This window comes from Bos indicus, chromosome 10, assembly GCF_029378745.1.
Source record: "Bos indicus isolate NIAB-ARS_2022 breed Sahiwal x Tharparkar chromosome 10, NIAB-ARS_B.indTharparkar_mat_pri_1.0, whole genome shotgun sequence".
Lineage (NCBI taxonomy): Eukaryota > Metazoa > Chordata > Mammalia > Artiodactyla > Bovidae > Bos > Bos indicus.
This window is the reverse complement of record NC_091769.1, coordinates 99908742-99926900: the sequence shown is the minus strand read 5'-3', so window position 1 is coordinate 99926900 and position 18159 is coordinate 99908742. Positions and strand designations below refer to the sequence as shown.

Here is an 18159-nt window from a genome sequence, read left to right as displayed (position 1 = left end):
TGGCGCTGCGCCTTGTGTGTTGGGTGAGGTTCTCCGGGCGGGGGGTGGAGGGGCAGGGGGACGGATTCGACTGTGGAGTCCCAGAGTGTGCGCCTCGGGGGGTTGCTTTTACCTTCCTCACTGGCTTCTCCTCCTCCCACTCTGCCCTCCTGTGGCTTTGACACCCGCCCCCCACCCCCGAAAAATCTCTCTTCTCTTCAGTGTGTTTCCTCCCCGGTCCTCTCTTTTCCTCTCTCTGCGAGCCTCCTAATGTCTTCCTCTCCCTCCAGACTGCGGTGTGAACTGTCTCTTCTTTCATTTTCTCCCCACTTCTGAGAGCGCTACTGTGTGCCCCTTCTGCTTTCTGGTTCCCCTTCCCCTCCCGTCTGTGCTGCTCCGCCAAGCTGCCCTCGCGCAGGTCCCACGCACCCTCCTTCCCATCGGACCCCAGCGTTCCAGCCTCTTCCGCGCGCTGGATGCTCTCCGCTCCTGCCCCCTTGGTGCTCCCTGTCCCGGAGGTCTGCCGAGGGCCTGCTCCCTCCACAGGCATCCGGTTGATCTCGTCTCATCCGCAGTTGGGGTCTCAGCAAGGAGGAGGACTGTCTGCGTTCCCCAGCCCACCTTTATTCCTGAGCTCCGGCCCCACGTGTCCCCTGTCCAACGGCCTGGGGGCCATTCAGGGGGCCAGCAGGACCGCGGGCTGAGTGGGAGCACTCGTAACATTATCTGCTGCCGCCGCTTGCTGCAATGGCATCCTGGAGTTGAGCTCATCACCCTGCTCCATAAGGCCCTTTGCCAGGTTCCGTACTCCTTTACGGTGAAGTCACCCACTGGTTCCTGGGATTCCAAACTGTTTATAATGTTTCTTTTCTTTTTTTGCCTTCAGTACCCAGACAGTTGCAAATCCTCTTGCCTGTGATTAACTTCATGGAGCATCTGTTCCGTATCTCCTCCTCCCTATCCCTCTGCTCCTGCCAATGCAGTCTTTTTTTTTTTTTTGAGACCTCTCATGAGTCGATGCATCACAGGCGCTGTCATCCTCAGTTCCCACCCTCCCCGGTTCATCTGACACTCAGTGGCCGGGCTCATCCCATTTCCCTGACCATCGTCCGTGTCTAGTGTTCAGCATCCTCTGAGATGCCCCTCTGTGCTCCTGTTCCAGGTCTCACCTCCTGCGCCCGCTCTGAGCTCTCTCCAGCCACAGGCTCCTCCAGCCACTCCATGTCTGCCAAGTCTCCCGGCTGCCCGCCCCGCTCTGTCACCCTCGGCGCCCTTTCCCTGCCTACCCCCTGCCCACGCGCTTCCGCCGGATGGGCTGTGCTGTGCTTGGGCACAGACTCAAACTCCCATGGCTTCTGCGGGAAAGCACACTCCTCCTTGGGTTACCCGCCCCCCTGCCCTGGCAGGAGGGCTCTGGGCCAGAGCCCCTTCCCTCTGGAAGGTTGGCCAGGGTGGCTGGAGGAGGAGGCAGGGGACTCTGTATCCTCTGTATCCTCTGCTCACATTCCCTTGACTGTGATTCCACAGGGAGGAGGGTACCCCGAGAGCAGTCAGAGCCAGGGGGCCCGACTGCTGGTGAAACTGCACCTGCCGGCTCTCCAGGTCCCGAGTGCCGTGTGTCCTGGAGGTGTCCCTGACCCCATCGCTCAGCCCCAGCCGGAAGCGCTCCTTCCCTCCCCCAGCTCCTGTGACACTGGGCTCCTTCACTCGCTACACTTCCCTCCTTCAGTTGCAACACTTCCTTGGGTTCCCGTGATTTTTGTGCTTACCTTTCCCTTTTTCTTTGGATCCTAATCATTCCCTCCCCCCCGCCCCCCGACTGCCCTGTTAGTTCTTAGCAGAGTCTTCTACACATCCGACTCATCATTGGATGGTTTGGGGGTGCGCAGAGCAGGACCAGCAGGTATCATGCTGGTCTAGACGGGCGGGGGTGAGGCTGAGCGAGCGCTGGCAGCTGTGAGGAAAGGGGGCTCCACAGATGCAGACCTCGGGGTGCTCGCAAGACGGGAGAAGCTCGGTGCGATCGCAGGGAGAGCACGAGCTGCCTCTGAGGCCCTTGTCTCCATGGCTGTGTGTGCCGCCGGAATAGAAGCCACGCCTGAGACGCTGGCCTACTGTTCCCTTGGACAAAACCGTCATGAGGCTTTTGAGTCAGAAAAAGAATGTTTTTATCAGTGGCAACTATTCTCTGGTGTTCTTTCCATTGACGTGTTAGAAGTCACCCTGGGTAGTTTTCAGGTGAACTGCAGGCTGGACTGAAGAAGCAGGCCTCCTTCCAGCCCAAGCAGGCGCACACGCAGCGTCCGTGGACACGTGAGGTGCTCACTGTGACCCGTCTTACTCGGGCAGGGGCGGCTGTCTTTGCGGGGGTCTCCTTGGCTTCCCGCCCCTGCTGAGGTGTGCAGCTACCGGTGACACTCGAGGACCTCGTGAGGCTTAGATCCTGCTGAACTCCTTGCCCTGTTATCTTCATTCTGGAGGAATCTACACAGTCCGCCTTGAGTTTCATTTCAGGAAATGTTTACAGACAGCCGGTGCTTGAACTTGCTCAGCATCAGCAGGGCCACACACCTAGGGGTATTTCTGCTCTTAGCTCCCCCGATTTCTGGAAAGCCTGCTTTGTCTCTAGTAAAACAGTTTCACCAGCAGTCGGGCCCCCTGGCTCTGACTGCTCTCGGGGCACCCTCCTCCCTGTGGAATCACAGTCAAGGGAATGTGAGCAGAGGATACAGAGGATACAGAGTCCCCTGCCTCCTCCTCCAGCCACCCTGGCCAACCTTCCAGAGGGAAGGGGCTCTGGCCCAGAGCCCTCCTGCCAGGGCAGGGGGGCGGGTAACCCAAGGAGGAGTGTGCTTTCCCGCAGAAGCCATGGGAGTTTGAGTCTGTGCCCAAGCACAGCACAGCCCATTTTGTGGTGGTGTAGTTGTACTCTTAATGCTGAGCATTGATTTGGCTATTCTTTACTGGGTGTGAGGTCCTGAATCCCACTCTTGGAGCAGGCAGAACCACCCCATTCTGGAGGTGAGGAGGCGAGGCGCCCAGAAACCGCGCGTCCAGGGTCCGGCGGTGTGAGTAGAGCCGCCGGGTCCCTTCAGCCTGGAGTTTCATAAACGTCATCAGCATTCGGGCCGTCTCAGTGTTTGTCTTGAGTAATTGGTTCAGTTCAGTACATTCAGAAAAAAGCCTCATTATAAAATGCACGCTGTCTTGCCCCGCCCGCCCCCAGATAACCTCTTCGTGACCAACCAGAACGGCTTCTACGGTCACTCTCAGACCAGCCTGGATCGCGCGCAGGTGGAGCTCGGCGGGCGCGTCCGCAACGGCAGCGTGTACAGCGCGCACAGCACCAGCTCCTTGAATAGCCCGCAGCCCTACCTGCAGCCCTCGCCCGGGTCCTCGAACCCCAGCATCACGGGCAGCGACGTCCTGAGGCCCGACTACGTGCCCTCGCACCGGCACAGCGCCCTGATCCCGCCGTCCTACCGCCCGACCCCGGACTACGAGACAGTCATGAAGCAGCTGCAGCGCGGCCTGGCGCCGGCCGAGCGGCAGAGCCGCTCTCTGCGGAACCTCAGCCTGGTGTACAGCCAGCCCGAGATCCGCGAGCACGCGCGCCCGGGATCTCCACCCATGGCCCCCTGCGCCTTCAGCCTTAGCCACAGCTTCCACAGCCCGGCCCCCTACCCCTATGCCTCAGCGGCGGGGCGGCGCCCGGGGTTGGGTGCCGTGAGCGTGCCCGAGCTGACCAACGCGCAGCTGCAGGCGCGCGACTGCCCGGCGCCCAGCATCCTGAGGACGCAGGTGTACCGCCCGCCGCCCCCCTACCCGCACCCGCGGCCGGCCAACAGCACCCCGGACCTGTCCCGCCAGCCGCCCATCAGCAGCAGCAACCCCGACCTCATCACGCGCCGCGTGCACCACTCGGTGCAGACCTTCCAGGAGGACAGCTCGCCGGTGGCGCACTCGCTGCAGGAGGTGAGCGAGCCGCTGACGGCTGCCCGGCGCGCGCGGCTGCAGAAGCGCAACAGCGTCGAGCTGGCCGGCCTGGCGCACGGCCTCGAGGGCCTGCGGCTGCAGGAGAGGGCTGCACCGGCCCTGGCGGCGGGGGAGCGGGCGCTGCGGGCGGAGGACTGCGCCGCCGGGCTGCGGGGCAGCCTGCGAGGTGGGCATGGGAAGTCCCTGTCGGACGCCACCGTGCTGATCCACAGCAGCGATGAGGATGAGGACGAGGACCCCGAGGAGGGGCCCGCGCCGCCACTCGGCTCCCGGGGCGGCCGCCCCCCAGACGCCCCCCACGCCGCGCCCCTGGCCCCTGGGCCCCTGCACATCCTGGAGCCCCAGGCCCCAGGCGCCGCGCCTGGGGAGGGCCCGCGGCCCCGGCGGGACGGGCTCTTGTCGCCATCGGCGTCCGAGTCGGACCTTACCACGTCGGGGAGGTACCGCGCCCGGAGGGACTCCCTGCAGAAGAGGCCAGCGTCCGATCTCCTCTCCGCGAAGAAGAATGCAGTGGAAGGGCTTCCGCCTCTGGGGGTGAGCCGTGGGCCGTGCGGGGTGGGCGCGGGGGCCTCACCCCACAGCGTGGTGCCCCCTGCAAACCTGCCCTTCTCTGCACCGTCTGCCCTTTGTCCGTCTTGTCTTTGACTTCCGCGAGTTCTTAAAGCTTTTTGTTTTGAACTCCTTTCAAATAGCCCCGTAGCCCAGTAGACACACACATTTTACTCTATTTTGGCTTTATTTTGGAACACTCTTGAGTTTGGTTATCTTTGGAAATGATGGGGATTGACTAGAATCTTGGTGACATTGCTAGAGATAAGGCTTAGACCCAGGGAAAGGTGAACGTAGGGGGCTCTGTGGAGTAGGATAGGAGCAGTGGATGGGCGTCTCCAGAAGGTGGTGCCAGGGGAGAGGAGTGAGGATTTCAGGACTTGGGCCAAGACTGCCTTGGGAGCCACCGGTAAAAACAGCCTGCAGCTCAGTGGGCTCCTGTGGGGTCAGCGAGGCTCCCCTGAGGTGTCCTTAGTGGGTTCTGCGTGTCCCTGTCTGTGTGGGTGCGGCTTAAACTGCTGTGCTGTGACCTCTGGGGACTGGAGGGTGATTTTGGGCTGCTTCACTGAGACCAAAAACCCGAGCACCCCAGATGTCTTTAAAAGAGAGACTGAGTCAGCTGAGAGCCCAAGGAAGGCCCCTGGTAGAAAAATGCAGCTCCTTCATACTCGGTGTGATAAAGCACGCTGGTTTAAGCAGTTTGTTATCTACTTGAGGCAAACTAGGAAACAGCATAACATCATCTCTAGCTGGTGAAGGCCATTCCCAGAGCATTCCCGGGGGTGGAGCAGGCTGCTTCACTGTGTCCAGCTTACTTACAACAGGCCTATTGTCTCTACAGATGAGAAAGTGGACTCTGCGATGCTGAGTAACTTTCCCAAGGTCACACAGCTAGTGAGGGACCGGATTTTAAACCCATGTTTGTCTCTGTAGCTGGTTCTCCTCTCTTCTACACTGTTCTGCATAGAGGTTGTATTGTATATTTTAAAATATTGTGTACAGACCCGGGTTCGATCCCTGGGTCGGGAAGATCTCCTGGAAAAGGACATGGCAACCCACTCCAGTATTCTAGCCTGGAGAATCCCATGGACTGAGGAGCCTTGCAGGCTACAGTCCACAGGGTCGCAGAGTTGGACACAGCTGAGCAACTAACACACACACACACACCTTTTTTATTAAGTAACAATTGCTTGTCTCAGCCTTGCTGTTCTCTGTCTTCCCACTGAAACCTTTTCACTGTGAGGCCCTCAGCGTTGCCCAGGCATTGGTGCCATTTTCGTGTCCGCGTGTCCACTCTGGGTCATCTGGCTGCCTGGCTCAGGCTCCGCTCTGCTCAGGTCTCCGTCTCCCAGGTGCCCCTGTGTCCTGGCAGCTGGGGCCTCTGCCTCCAATTTCTGCCAGTCAGCATGCTCAGACCTGAGGGCCCATCGAACTTGTGGTCCTGGCCTAGCGTATTATTAGATCCTCTGAGATGTCACAAACATCTTCACGGGCAGGAGGACAATTAGCACAGTACTGCAGTGGTTATGAAGTGCACGAGTGTACACAGACTCGAATGACTAACAGTTAGTACTGTGGATTTAAATATATTTTCTCTGAATGGTTTTGAACTGTAAGTTTGTCTTGAAAAATCAGTTACTTCACTTTTGGCTGTGCGGGATCTCTGTTACTGCGCATGGACTTTCTCCAGGGGCGGCTGGCAGGAGCCGCTCTGTAGTGGCGGGCAGGCTGCTCACCGCAGGGGCTCCTCGGGGCTCTGGGTGTGCGGGCTTCAGTGGCCGTGGCCCAGGCTCAGACACGGCAGCTTAGTTGTTTCGAGGCACGTGGGATCTTCCTGGACCAGGGGCTGAACCCCCCATGTTTCCTGCCTTGGCAGGTGGATTCTCCTCTAAATTGATTTTTAATTTTTCCTGGGAGTACATCCTTACTCAACTGCCTAACAGTAAAGGCCATTGTCTCAGGTTGGCTGAAGCGGAGAGGATGGCCCAGCGTTGGTGATTCGGGGCGGGACAGGGTGTGGATGTGTCTGCGGGGTGAAATAACTGAGTCCTCGCCAGCTGGTCCGGCCCTCTCGTAGTTGACACTCTTCGCTGATTACATCAAGAACTGTGCCTAGTCTTAACGCAGGGCCTGAGTCTGGCCCCAGATGAGTAGAGCCCAGTATTCAAGCCTGTTGTCCCGGTGGTTTTTGAACAGGCCCAGGGAGTTCTGCTGAATCTGAGGACCTTGATTTGGGTTCCCCAAAGGTACGCACGCCCCCTCCTTGGCTGGGAGGCCCCGGTGCCGACCGTGTGACTGGGTCCTGCGTTCGCTCCTTGGCTGGGAGCCCCCGGTGCCAACCGTGTGACTGGGTCCTGCGTTCGCTCCTTGGCTGGGAGGCCCCGGTGCCGACCGTGTGACTGGGTCCTGCGTTTGCTCCCCTCGCTTGCGGCCCATGCACTTAAGTGCCCTGCGGCAGGTGGAATCCTCCCAGACCAGGGATCGAACCTGCGTCCCCTGCATCGGCCGACAGACTCCCGACCACTGAACCACCAGGGAAGCCTCCCCCAACCCCCCGCCCCGGTCTTTTCAAAAAAGGACGTTCTTACTTGAAGAACGGGAATGGCAGCCGTGGCCTGGGAATAGGTACAGGACCTAAGAGTGGAAGACTCGGCTGTGAGTCCGGACCTTGCCGTTCGCTGGTTCTCTCCCAGGGGGCCAGGCCCTTCACACCCAGCCCCTCGGCTCCTCCATCCGAGACCCGGGACGGGCACCCCTCCTCTGTCTTCTGTGGTGTGGCGTCAGGTCCCACTGAAGCTTCGGCTCCGAAAGTGTTTTCTGAATTCTGTCATGCAGCCCGACTGACTTGAATGCAGGGTTTCTATTGTTTTGACCCTGTTTACCGTATACAAGGAGCCAGCTAGCTGGTGAGACCTCTTGGGCCAAGAACTTAATCTCTCTGACTCTTGTTTTTCATTTGTAACTGAGACAACCCCAGAGAGTTGTTGGAGGAAAAAAAGTGAGGTGCTGGTTCATAGAAAGTGCTTGGTCAAGTTTAACGTATTACTGTGAGGTTGCATCATACGTTTAACTGACTGACTTCCCAAGAACTGGAGTCCAGCCCCCTGCTACCCCTCTGACCCCCCGTAGTAACTCCCGACGCCTTGGTGGTTTTAATGGTGACCACAGGCGAATGAACATACAATGTGAATTATGGTTCTGGGGGTTTAGTACTAAAAACAGTGGAATGAATGGCAGATAAGCAGGAACATTCCGGAGTTCTCCCCCGTCTCCACCTGCAGGGACTTGATTGCTATCCGGCAGACGTGGACGGGTGTGTTTACAGGAAGAGTTTCTGTCTCACCCTCAGTCTCGCGTGGTGGTTCTCACACGAGAAGCCACCATTCGGCCGGTACACTTAAAAGCACGTCCTCTGAGGGCTAAGTGAAGGGTGTTTGCGGTGAGCGTTGACTGTGAGCCCCTTTCTTCAAATACTGGCTTTAGAGCTGGCCTTACCAATCACCCAGCGCATGGTGCTGGGGCATTTCAGTCCTTCAGGCCGAGAAGTGCCGGGGCCACTTCTCCTGGCTGTCGGGAGCTGAGTTTTCCATTTTCAGGCTCTTGTGAGGCAGATTGACGTTAGCCGAGGTGGGAGAATTGGCCCCTGGAACCTGGCAGACGCCACCCGTCAGAACGGCCCCCACGCCCCCGACTGCTCACTGTCAGCCGCTCACCCGTCTCCTGCACAGCCGAGAATCCTGACGTCGTCACCCAGGCAGGAACCTTGTGGTCTGTGTGCCTCCCTCTCGGTCTCCCTCCAAGGCTGACAGAGCTGGGGCAAAGGCGATCTCATTTATGAGACAGAACTGAGGAAACCGTTGCTGTCAGAGTAGGGCTGCTGTCATTACGATTATATCCCCTGGCTTCCCAGGAGGTATTGAGAGGTTGTTGTTGAATCACGCAAATACACCGGCATCCTTGGCTCCCGGAGGAGAAGAATTCAATCCGGGGCCAGAGACGAGGCTTGATCGCTCAGAGCTTTTGTGTAATAAAGTTTTATTAAAGTATAAAGGAGATAGAGAAAGCTTCTGACATAGGCATCAGAAGGGGGCAGAAAGAGTACCCCCCTGCTAGTCTTCAGCTGGATGTTAGTCTGTTAATGAAAGAAAGGAATGTCTTAAAATTCAGAATGGCACCAGGCCCCTCACCCATAAGATGCATTTTGGGATAATCTTGGCGCCAAATGGTTTATCCTGGGCCATAAAATGATTAACATGAATCTTGAAGAAGGGCAGACCACCATACAAATAGTTTCATTTACATAGATTAGGGGAACAATATCTGAGTATAACATACTGGTTTGTCAAGTAGGTTCTGGGCCAAGAGGTGGAACCGACTTGGAGACAGAGTTTGGGGTAAAGGCATAGCACATTAGCATAGCTTAAGACAAACATTTCCATAAGAAAAAGGCATTGGTTATCTCTAGGCTCGAGAATAGCTAACTTCAGGCGAAACCAGGTGTCATTATGGCAACACAGTATTTTAAGAGGAACCTCCCTTTAAATTTGTATAGAGAAGGAAAAAATATTGCTAGTTTGTTTCCTCCTGCCGCTTAAGAGAGAGAAAAATGTCTGACATTTGCAGGCTATTTCCTCCATTTGGAGACCCCTGGCCTTCCTGCCTGTTACCCTGTCAGTATAGGCTATTAAAGAGGATTTGGCATTCTTGGGCTTGTTTGCCTTCGAGAGCAAAATTGCTGGCTTGAAGAAACACCAGTTTTCAGCAGACAGAATTCCACGGTTGCCCTCTCTCATACCCTCTCCTGGTGTAATGATGGAGATTTCAGCCCTGCTGTTTTCTTCACTTGAAAATGCGGCGTTTACCAGAAGTGTGGTAGTCTCATCCCTGTCACACAAGTCTGCCGCAGAATGTAGAAGACAGTAGAGCCACCACAGAAAACACTAAAAACGAAACCATTTTTGTTTGTTAGTTTGTTCGATGTATGAAAGCTCACTGCAGTCAGGCCACTACATTTAAACCCTTATCGTGGACTACAGCTGATTTTCATGCGTGTCACAGTTTGACATTCAGGAGTCCAGTGAGTCCTGTGAAGGAATGCTGTCTGCTCGGAACCTCACCTTCCATTACAACAGAGCCCTGAAACCAGCTGCATTTCAAAACCTTCTATCTGGAAGACTTAACAGGGCTTTGGCCTTGAATGGAATGTCTTCCTCCTCATATTTGTGAAACGAGTGTGTGTGTGTTTGTGTGTGTGTAGGAGCGTCATCTCTCCTGCGGTTGTTGATTTAGGAGAACCTCCCTCCCTCTGTTTGTTTCGTCTTCAGTCCACTGAAGTCTCCTCTCAAAGGGATTGTATGTGTGTATGTTTGATATATACACCTATAACTATTTTTGTAGGGAATGAAAAAGAGCCGAGGAGATGCAAAAAAAATCGGTCCTCTCAAATTGGCTGCTCTAAATGGACTCTCCCTGTCTCGACTGCCGCTGCCCGATGAGGAGAAGGACGTGCCGGCCAGAGCCACTAACGATGAGCGGGTACGTACGGGACCTGGCCCCCCGCCTTCTCGGGGACGGCCGAGGCTGCAGAGCTGCCTTCCTGAGGATCTGCTGGATTTTCTAAGCCATTTGATAATCATAAAGCAGTGTTAACAACTTTGTAATCTGGACTGCAGAACTGGGGCAAGCTTACAGCTAATGCCTCAATAGATAATTTCGGGCTAAACGTTGATTTTTGTCTGTTGGCTTTTGGCTGTCGTTCTTTACCTTCTTGTGGCTGTAAAGGGAGAGAAAACCAGCAATTGCGTGTGAGCACTCACAGGAGAGAAAGACAAGGACCGCTGTCCTGACATCGAAGGCTTTTAACAGTGAACAGCTACCGAGTTTCTCAAAACTTTCTTTGTGACTGAGACGTATTTGCTGTGAGGTTCTGTTCTGTCAAAATTAGGCAGGCATGAATTATGCTAGCAAAAATTACTTTGCTTACACCTGGATCCTGGAGATAATTTCCAACATGGACTATTGTTAGTGTTTTATGTGTCATATTACCAAGTGGGAGCCCTTGTTCATAGAAGTTGGAATTCATTATCCTACTCTAGGATTTACTGTTCTCCAGGAGAACGTTCTGTTCTTAGGGGGTCAGGTAATTAAAAAAATTTTTTTTATATTGAAGTATAGCCAGTTAACAATGTTGTGATCTTTTCAGGTGGACAGCACAGGGACTCAGCCATCCACGTACATGTGTCCATTCTTCCCCAAACCCCTGTCCCATCCAGGCTGCCACCTGACATCGAGCAGAGCTCCCCGTGCTATGCGGCAGGTCCTTGTCGATTATCCATTGTAATTATAGCAGTGTATACAAGGCAGTCCCAAACTTCCTAAGGGGGTCAAGTAATTGACTGTAGATTTAGAGAAAACGAATTCAGTGAATTATTCTAGAACAAGTTTAAACAGAACTTTGCATTCTATTTCTCACCAAGAAGATTATTTCATTTGTCCTTTCTGTGTAATGACTTGTTAAATTTAACTTTGGTTTCATCTAGAATTTTCAGTATTGGGTAACACTAGACTTGAGGCAGAAGGCGAGTTTTCAGACGTGCAGTCAAGATGCCGCTGTGTGTGGCATGGGACTGCAGTCATATTATTTCTCGCTCTGTGTTTTCCAGTGTAAAATTCTGGAACAGCGGTTAGAACAGGGAATGGTATTCACAGAATACGAAAGAATTCTTAAAAAACGGCTAGTTGATGGCGAGTGCTCAACAGCACGCCTCCCTGAAAACGCAGAAAGAAATCGGTTCCAGGACGTGCTTCCCTACGACGACGCCAGGGTGGAGCTGGTCCCGACCAAGGAGAACAACACCGGCTATATCAACGCCTCCCACATCAAGGTGAGGGGAGTGTTAGGATGGTGGGGCAGAGTCCTCAGTTAAATCATTAACACAAGAGTGGCGAGACTTGTTTTCAAAAAACACCCTTGTTTTGAACCATTTTGACACTGTTTTGCAGGCTGGGAAATCCGTACCCCTGGGGGGACGGTGTTTGGTCCCTCTGCCCCCAGCATCGTCCCCAGGACTTCAGGGCCGCTCATGTGTCTGCCTGGAGCCCTTGGTGCTTCTGAATCTGAAGCCCTCTCTCTAGCTCACAGGTTCTCTCAGGAGCAGCTGAATGGCTCCTTTTTCCTTGTCGTGCACCTCCATGCATTTTGATGTGACACACATGTGTGTCGGATGGTGTCACCAATGCCGTGCCTCACACTGGAGCTGTCTGCGCTCCTTGCCCACTCTTTGCTTTTCAAACACCGTTTTGTTCTGTGGGCGAGTGGTGCTGCTCCCCACGCCGCCCCGGCCCCGAAGCAGGGTAATGCCATGTACCTGAGGTAGCGTTACGCCCGATAAAGTGAAAAAAGGGATGGTCCATACGAGGATGGTGAGAACAGCCAGAGGCTCTGTCTTCTCCGTCCCCGCAGCCTCTGTTCACACTGGCTGCACAGTCAGTTCCTTACTCTGGACAGAAGATGTTTCCTTCTAGTGAGTGAATGAGAAGGTGTCCACGATCAGGTGTTATCTCTCTTCTTTCCCACATTTTATTCAGCTTGCAGGTGACATTGGATGAGAGCCATTTCGCAGTGAGACTTCCCGGAGACCCAGCAGTCTGCCCTTGACAGGCTTTGGGAATCTGTGCATAAGCTTTTTATTTCTAAAAAGCTTTTTATTTTGTATTGAGGTGTAGCCGATTAGCCACGCTGGGATAGTTTCAGGGGCTCAGTGAGGCGACTCAGCCAGACATACACAGGCAACCATTCTCCCCCAAACCCCTTCCCTGCAGGCGGCCACATAGCTCTGAGCAGAGTTCCACGGGCAAGCTTTGTTCTGTAGGCGGCGCTAGTGGTAAAGAACCCACGCGCCAATGCAGGGGCCATAAGAGGCCTGGGTTCCATCCCTGGGTTGAAAAGATCCCCTGGAGGTGGGCACGGCCCCCCACTCCAGTATCCTTGCCTGGGGAATCCCATGGACGAGGAGCCTCGAGGGCTGCAGTCCATGGGGTTGTGCGGAGTCGGACGTGACTGGGGTGACATATTTAAAAACGGAGCATTTCTTTGGAATAGCGTATCCTGTCTCCTGTGACTGGATGGGTGAGAGTTGAATGCTGAGGCTCTGTGGTGGTATTTCGAGATCTTCAGCAACAGCAGGAGGAATTCGCAGATCACCCCGTAGCGCGCCGTGTGGGCCGCTGTGCTGACCTCCGAGTCAGGAAGGGCGTCGCCCCTCCTGCCCCCAGCCCTCCCCCTGGTCCTTGTTTGCTGTGGGGCCTGGGGCCCGTGGGATGCGGCGGCGTGACTCGGGCTGCGGTCTTTGTCCCAGGGTTACCCAGGGCACTCAGGAAGCCGTTACGGCCATCACTCAGTAGTGGGGGAGCCGAGATCTAACCCCATGTCCTGACTACAGCTCTCATAATTATTAGAATGTTTTCAAGGAGGTTTTCAATCTTAAGTGGAAATTTAGTATCATTATATGGGGTGATCCTGACTCAGAAGTTCAGAGGTGAACTCCTTAGGTAGTAAGAGATTCCCCGCCCCCGCCCCCAGAAGTTTGACACTTGACTTAGGTTTTTGACTTAACTGCTTGTACTTGATCCTAGTATGTATGGTGCTTCATGAGGGAAGGTTGTGTTTGAACTTTGGGGTGTGCTGATGCTGGTGTTATTTTTATAAGAACCAGCACTAACGGCAGGAGTAACAGCCACTTACCGAGACCCTGTCATGTGCAGGGCATTGAGTATACTGACTTGAGTAATCCCAGCAACATTGAGGGCAGGGAGTATTTTTATTGTGCAGATGAGAACTGAGATTTGGAGAGATTAAGGACATTGTCCCAGGTCACATATAGATGACATATAAACTCATAATGCTTGTGCTTATAGGAGTGTCAGTGATGCAAATTACACTAATAAGAATAAGATGAAAGTCTTTATCTAAATAGTTCAGTTCGCTTTTTAAGTATTACCATGAACAAATGTATATGCATGTGTTATACACACACATACTCATTTTTTTAAATCCCTAATTTCAGGTCTCTGTCAGTGGAATTGAATGGGACTATATTGCCACTCAGGGACCACTGCAAAATACCTGCCCGGACTTTTGGCAGATGGTGTGGGAACAGGGAATTGCGATTATAGCCATGGTGACGGCGGAGGAGGTGAGGACTCACTTCTCTTCCTTGACCTTCTCGCGGCCTCAGACGGACAGTGACGGTGACGCTGTGCGTCCTGACTTCAGAGAAGGGGGCGGGGGCGCAGGTCCGAGTCCCGGTGAAGGGGCGCCCTCGGCCGGCCCGGGCCGCGGTTCTGAGACGGATCCCCGGAAGGGGCGTCCTCGGCCGGCCCGGGCCGCGGTTCTGAGACGGATCCCCGTGAAGGGGCGTCCTCGGCCGGCCCAGCGCGTTTCTGAGACGGATCCCCGGAAGGGGCGTCCTCGGCCGGCCCAGCCGCGGTTCTGAGCGCTCTGTCTCTGACAGGAGGGCGGAAGGGAAAAGAGCTTCAGGTACTGGCCACGCCTCGGCTCGAGGCACAACACCGTCACCTACGGGCGGTTCAAGATCACCACCCGCTTCCGCACGGACTCCGGCTGCTACGCCACCACGGGCCTGAAGATGAAGCACCTGCTGAGCGGGCAGGAGCGGACCATCTGGCACCTGCAGTACACCGACTGGCCCGAGCACGGCTGTCCCGAGGACCTCAAGGGCTTTCTGTGTAAGCGTCTGTGCTCCCGGCGCCGCGAAGGCCGCCACAGAGGCAGACCTACAGAGCCTCTCCTTTCCTGCCTCTGTATTGTTGCATGCGAGGCTGGGCTTATTATAAACTGAAAATTGCAAGCGTTCAGGGGAAAGCTTAGTGCAGAGGTTTTAGAGTATAACTTGGTTGGTCAGCAGCAGGCAGTTCCTGGTCCCTGAAGAGTTTTGCATTTTGCGGGTGAGAATAAACGAGAGCCCCGGTAGAGGCAGGGGCTCGCCGAGACCGCACTGTCGGCCAGTAGCTGGGCTGGTGCACCGGCTCCCGCTGCCCTGCGCGTGGGGCCGCCTTCTCAGTCGGCCTGATCGGCCTCAGCGCATTGTGTCTGTCTGTGTCATCCGTGTTTCACAGCATACCTCGAAGAGATCCAGTCTGTTCGACGCCATACGAACAGCGCGAGTGAACCCCAAAGCCCCAACCCCCCGCTGCTGGTCCACTGCAGTGCCGGCGTGGGACGCACAGGCGTCGTCATTCTGTCGGAGGTCATGATCGCCTGCCTGGAGCACAACGAGGTGCTTGCTCCTCTGTGGGCGCGGGGAGGCGGGCCGGGCGCAGGGCGGGCAGAGAGGGACCCCCGCCCCCCGTGGCCTGCCAGGGCTTTCTGCACAAACGTCCTCGGGCTTCTCTGCGGGAGACTCCGAGTAGCCAAGAGGCTGCCTGCCTGCAGCCAGGGCCCCCAGGACCGCCCCCGCCCCGGGGTCTCGGGGAGCCGCGCCCTCACCCCACTTCCCTCGCCAGGCGCTGGACGTCCCGCGGGTGCTGGACATGCTGCGGCGGCAGCGGATGCTGATGGTGCAGACGCTGTGCCAGTACACGTTCGTGTACCGCGTGCTCATCCAGTTCCTCAGGAGCTCCCGGCTCATCTAGGCCCCGCGCTCGCCGGGATGGTCACGGAGGCGTTCACAGCTCGGAAAGGACGGAGACGTGCTGGCCGACTCGCGCTTTCGCTTTCACAGGTGCCGCGTCGGGCGTAGGTGGCGGGAGGAGCGCGGGGCGCTGCGTCGGATGAGCCGCAGGAGGAGCCGGGCCGGCCGAGGTGCAGGGGCCGCGCCGGGGCGGACGGTGCCCGAGGGCAAGGCCGCGGCTTCCCGGCGCCCCTGCCTGACTTGCAGCACTTGCACACATGTGGAGATTGTATTTTCTCGATCAGTTCTCTCTATTTTACTAAAGCTGTGCTGGGCAATTCTGGCAATCACTAAGGCGTATAGTTTTCTATCTTAAGCTAGTTTTTGATAATGGAATTTTATTTTATGACGAGAATATTTGGGGTTTTCTTGTTGAGAAACTAAACTTTTCATGGGGCTGATCCACAGATGTGAGTGGTTCTTGGAAAACTTTGTATTTAAAACCATGTTATTTTTTAAAAAAACCCTTGGGTACTTAACAGTTAAGTTACCAAACCCAAAACTACAACAAGAATCCAAAAGTGTTATTTTTGAAATATAGAAAGCATTTTTATATTCAGAAAATTTTTTAATCCTAAAATTTCTATATATTTGTACTTTCTATATTTTCCAAGCAAGAGTTCAACTCATTAAGGTACGGAAATGAGTCAGTTACTGTAAGTTAACATGGGGCATAAAGGCACATTTTTTTAATACATGTATGAGAATAATCAGATTCACTGTTTTTTTTTCAGTATTATTCATAAACCCAAATGTGTTTGATTTTTTTTTTTTTGGTTGAAAATGAAGTGAAAACAGTTGCATAAGATGGTTTTAAGCACTTTTTTTGGTTGCAAACAAATCTGTTTTTAATATATATGTTGCTTTATAGATGAAACAGTACATAACAGCAGACATATTGAAAGTGTTTTGGAAGGGATCGGGGGTAAGAGTACAGAGGATGAGTAGGAGGAGATCACATGCAGAGGAAGCACAGGACGGTAAATGCAAGTTGCCTTGCTCTTTACAAAGCACGCAGTGTCACCTGCACTCAGACTGAGCTGCCGGGCGGAGCGGGGTTCGGGAAGAGTGGGTGACCCCCCCCCACCGTAGACACCCCCCGGGAAACTCAGGGCCTGTCACGGGTAACAGCTCCCTCTGTTTCCTTGAAGTTCTTCCACCTACAACTCTTTCTTTTAAAAAAAAAAACAAATCAGGTTTATATTATTATTAAAAGAAGCTGTGAAGAGGCTTTGTTTTCTTTTGGCTGAAAGAAGGGAAAAGTTTGTTAATAGTCTCACCTCTTCTTCCCAAACCACAGCCCAGACCTGTGGGGCCATGGGAGATGACCGTGGTGTCCAGGATGTCCCGGGGTTCCCTCGCCTCACTCCTCTAGCTTCACCCCTGCAGGCGTCTCGGGTTCCCCCTCCTCCGAGCCCCCCAGACCCCTTTTAGGCCCCTCCCCATGGGCAGGGGGATTTCGAAGGGCTCGTCCCTCAGGGCCGAGGAGATGATGGAGGACTGCCTGCACGTTCAGCTGAGGAGCCCTCTCTTAGCTTCCGGAGGCCGCTTCTCCAACACGTCAAGCTTCCCAAACCTCAAACCCAGGGTTACTTCCCCCAGTGAACAGTATCCGAGGGACGGTTCCGATGCCCGGGTTCACTCCTAAAGCGGTTCTGCTCACTGTTGTCGCCACTGAGTCTGTGGTTAGCTGGGAGACTGGGTTTCCTTCAAACATCGTGTCCCTGCCTGACTCTGTCCCAGAAACCAGCCGCTTAAGAGGAAATGCAGATGGCATCAATGAAAGTGAATATTGAAAGTGGGCCTCTTTCTCACTTGGTAACAAAGAATTGATTTTAAGTCTGAAATGATTTTAAAGAACAATAGACCCAAGTGTGGATGTTCAGAGCGTGCTCCCCAGGAGAATGGATTCAGAGTTTTTTTATTGCAGTGGTTCCCATCTTCACACCAGGTAATGGACAGGTGTGTTTCTGACACTTTTTTCTTCCATTGGTACTTTTTTTTTTTAATGCTTTTCTATCAGGTTTAAACATTTTGAAGTGTCCCATTGACAAGAACATATTGTAAAACAAAAATTTTAAAGAGTAATATATGGTATGTTTGTGTTCCTGTTATAATTTGATTTTAAGAAAATTATGAGGGCTAAATTACACTGCATAAAATGTCACTCTTAAAACTCGCATGTTTGACATAGCTTCTAAGACCCATGTAATTTTTTTGTGTCCCTTTTGAATTTTTAAACTTTCGATGAACAGTTAGAGAATATGAAAGTATTTCTGAATAAAAATAAATCTACATTTCTGGACTTCTGGAGTAATATGATTTTCAAGGTCAAACTGTAGAACATCGTGGTTTCATCGGCTCAGCATGTCTGAGTTGAGGATTTTCTGTCTGCCAAACTTACACAGTGCTTCAGTATTTTAGTGTCTTTTGTTTGTTTGTTGATATTCTTAGTTTCATATCAAAATTAGCAAAACGTGCATTTTCGCACAGAGTAGCTTACAAGCCAGTGTTTCCGCTGACGAGTGCTGCCTCTCTGGCATCAGCTCTCCTGAGCAGTGGGCTCTTCAGATGAAACGCGCTAGTGGATAGTTTTGAACACGGAAAGTGTTTGTTTTAGAACCTCATTTGGAATTGCAATCTTCATTACTTATTTTCTTCTGGAACATCCATTGTGAAACATTCAGAAAACCCTAGAATGTAGCCTTCAAACCATGTTGGCAGGATTGAGACAGCAGCTGTGCTTGCCCTGAAGCTCCCGGGAAGACCAAGGCCAGGACCGAAGCCCCAAGGAGGAGTGAGGATGGGCTGACGGCAGCACGGCACGGGCAGCCTTTCTGCTGCTTCGTCGGGAAAAGACAATAGTCCTTTCAAGTGGGTCGGTAACTTACTGTTCACAATATTAAGGGAATATAAATGTTCTCACTACATGTAATATAAAACT

The 18159-nt window shown here is 53.7% G+C and overlaps 1 protein-coding gene across 2 annotated transcripts in view; it reads left to right on the top strand.

Moving 5' to 3' along the window:
* The window catches only part of PTPN21 (protein tyrosine phosphatase non-receptor type 21), a 78663-nt gene extending 61143 nt beyond the window's left edge, over positions 1–17520 (top strand). Inside the window, exons 13-19 of one of the 2 annotated variants that reach the window (XM_070797968.1) lie at positions 3206–4509; positions 9922–10059; positions 11187–11408; positions 13590–13718; positions 14037–14271; positions 14662–14822; positions 15049–17520. In XM_070797968.1, coding sequence (XP_070654069.1) covers positions 3206–4509; positions 9922–10059; positions 11187–11408; positions 13590–13718; positions 14037–14271; positions 14662–14822; positions 15049–15177 — 2318 coding nt within the window. In that variant the 3' untranslated portion in view covers positions 15178–17520. The remainder of the gene's footprint in view (positions 1–3205; positions 4510–9921; positions 10060–11186; positions 11409–13589; positions 13719–14036; positions 14272–14661; positions 14823–15048) is intronic. The other variant, XM_070797969.1, reaches the window with a different exon arrangement.
* The last annotated feature ends 639 nt before the right edge of the window (positions 17521–18159 follow it).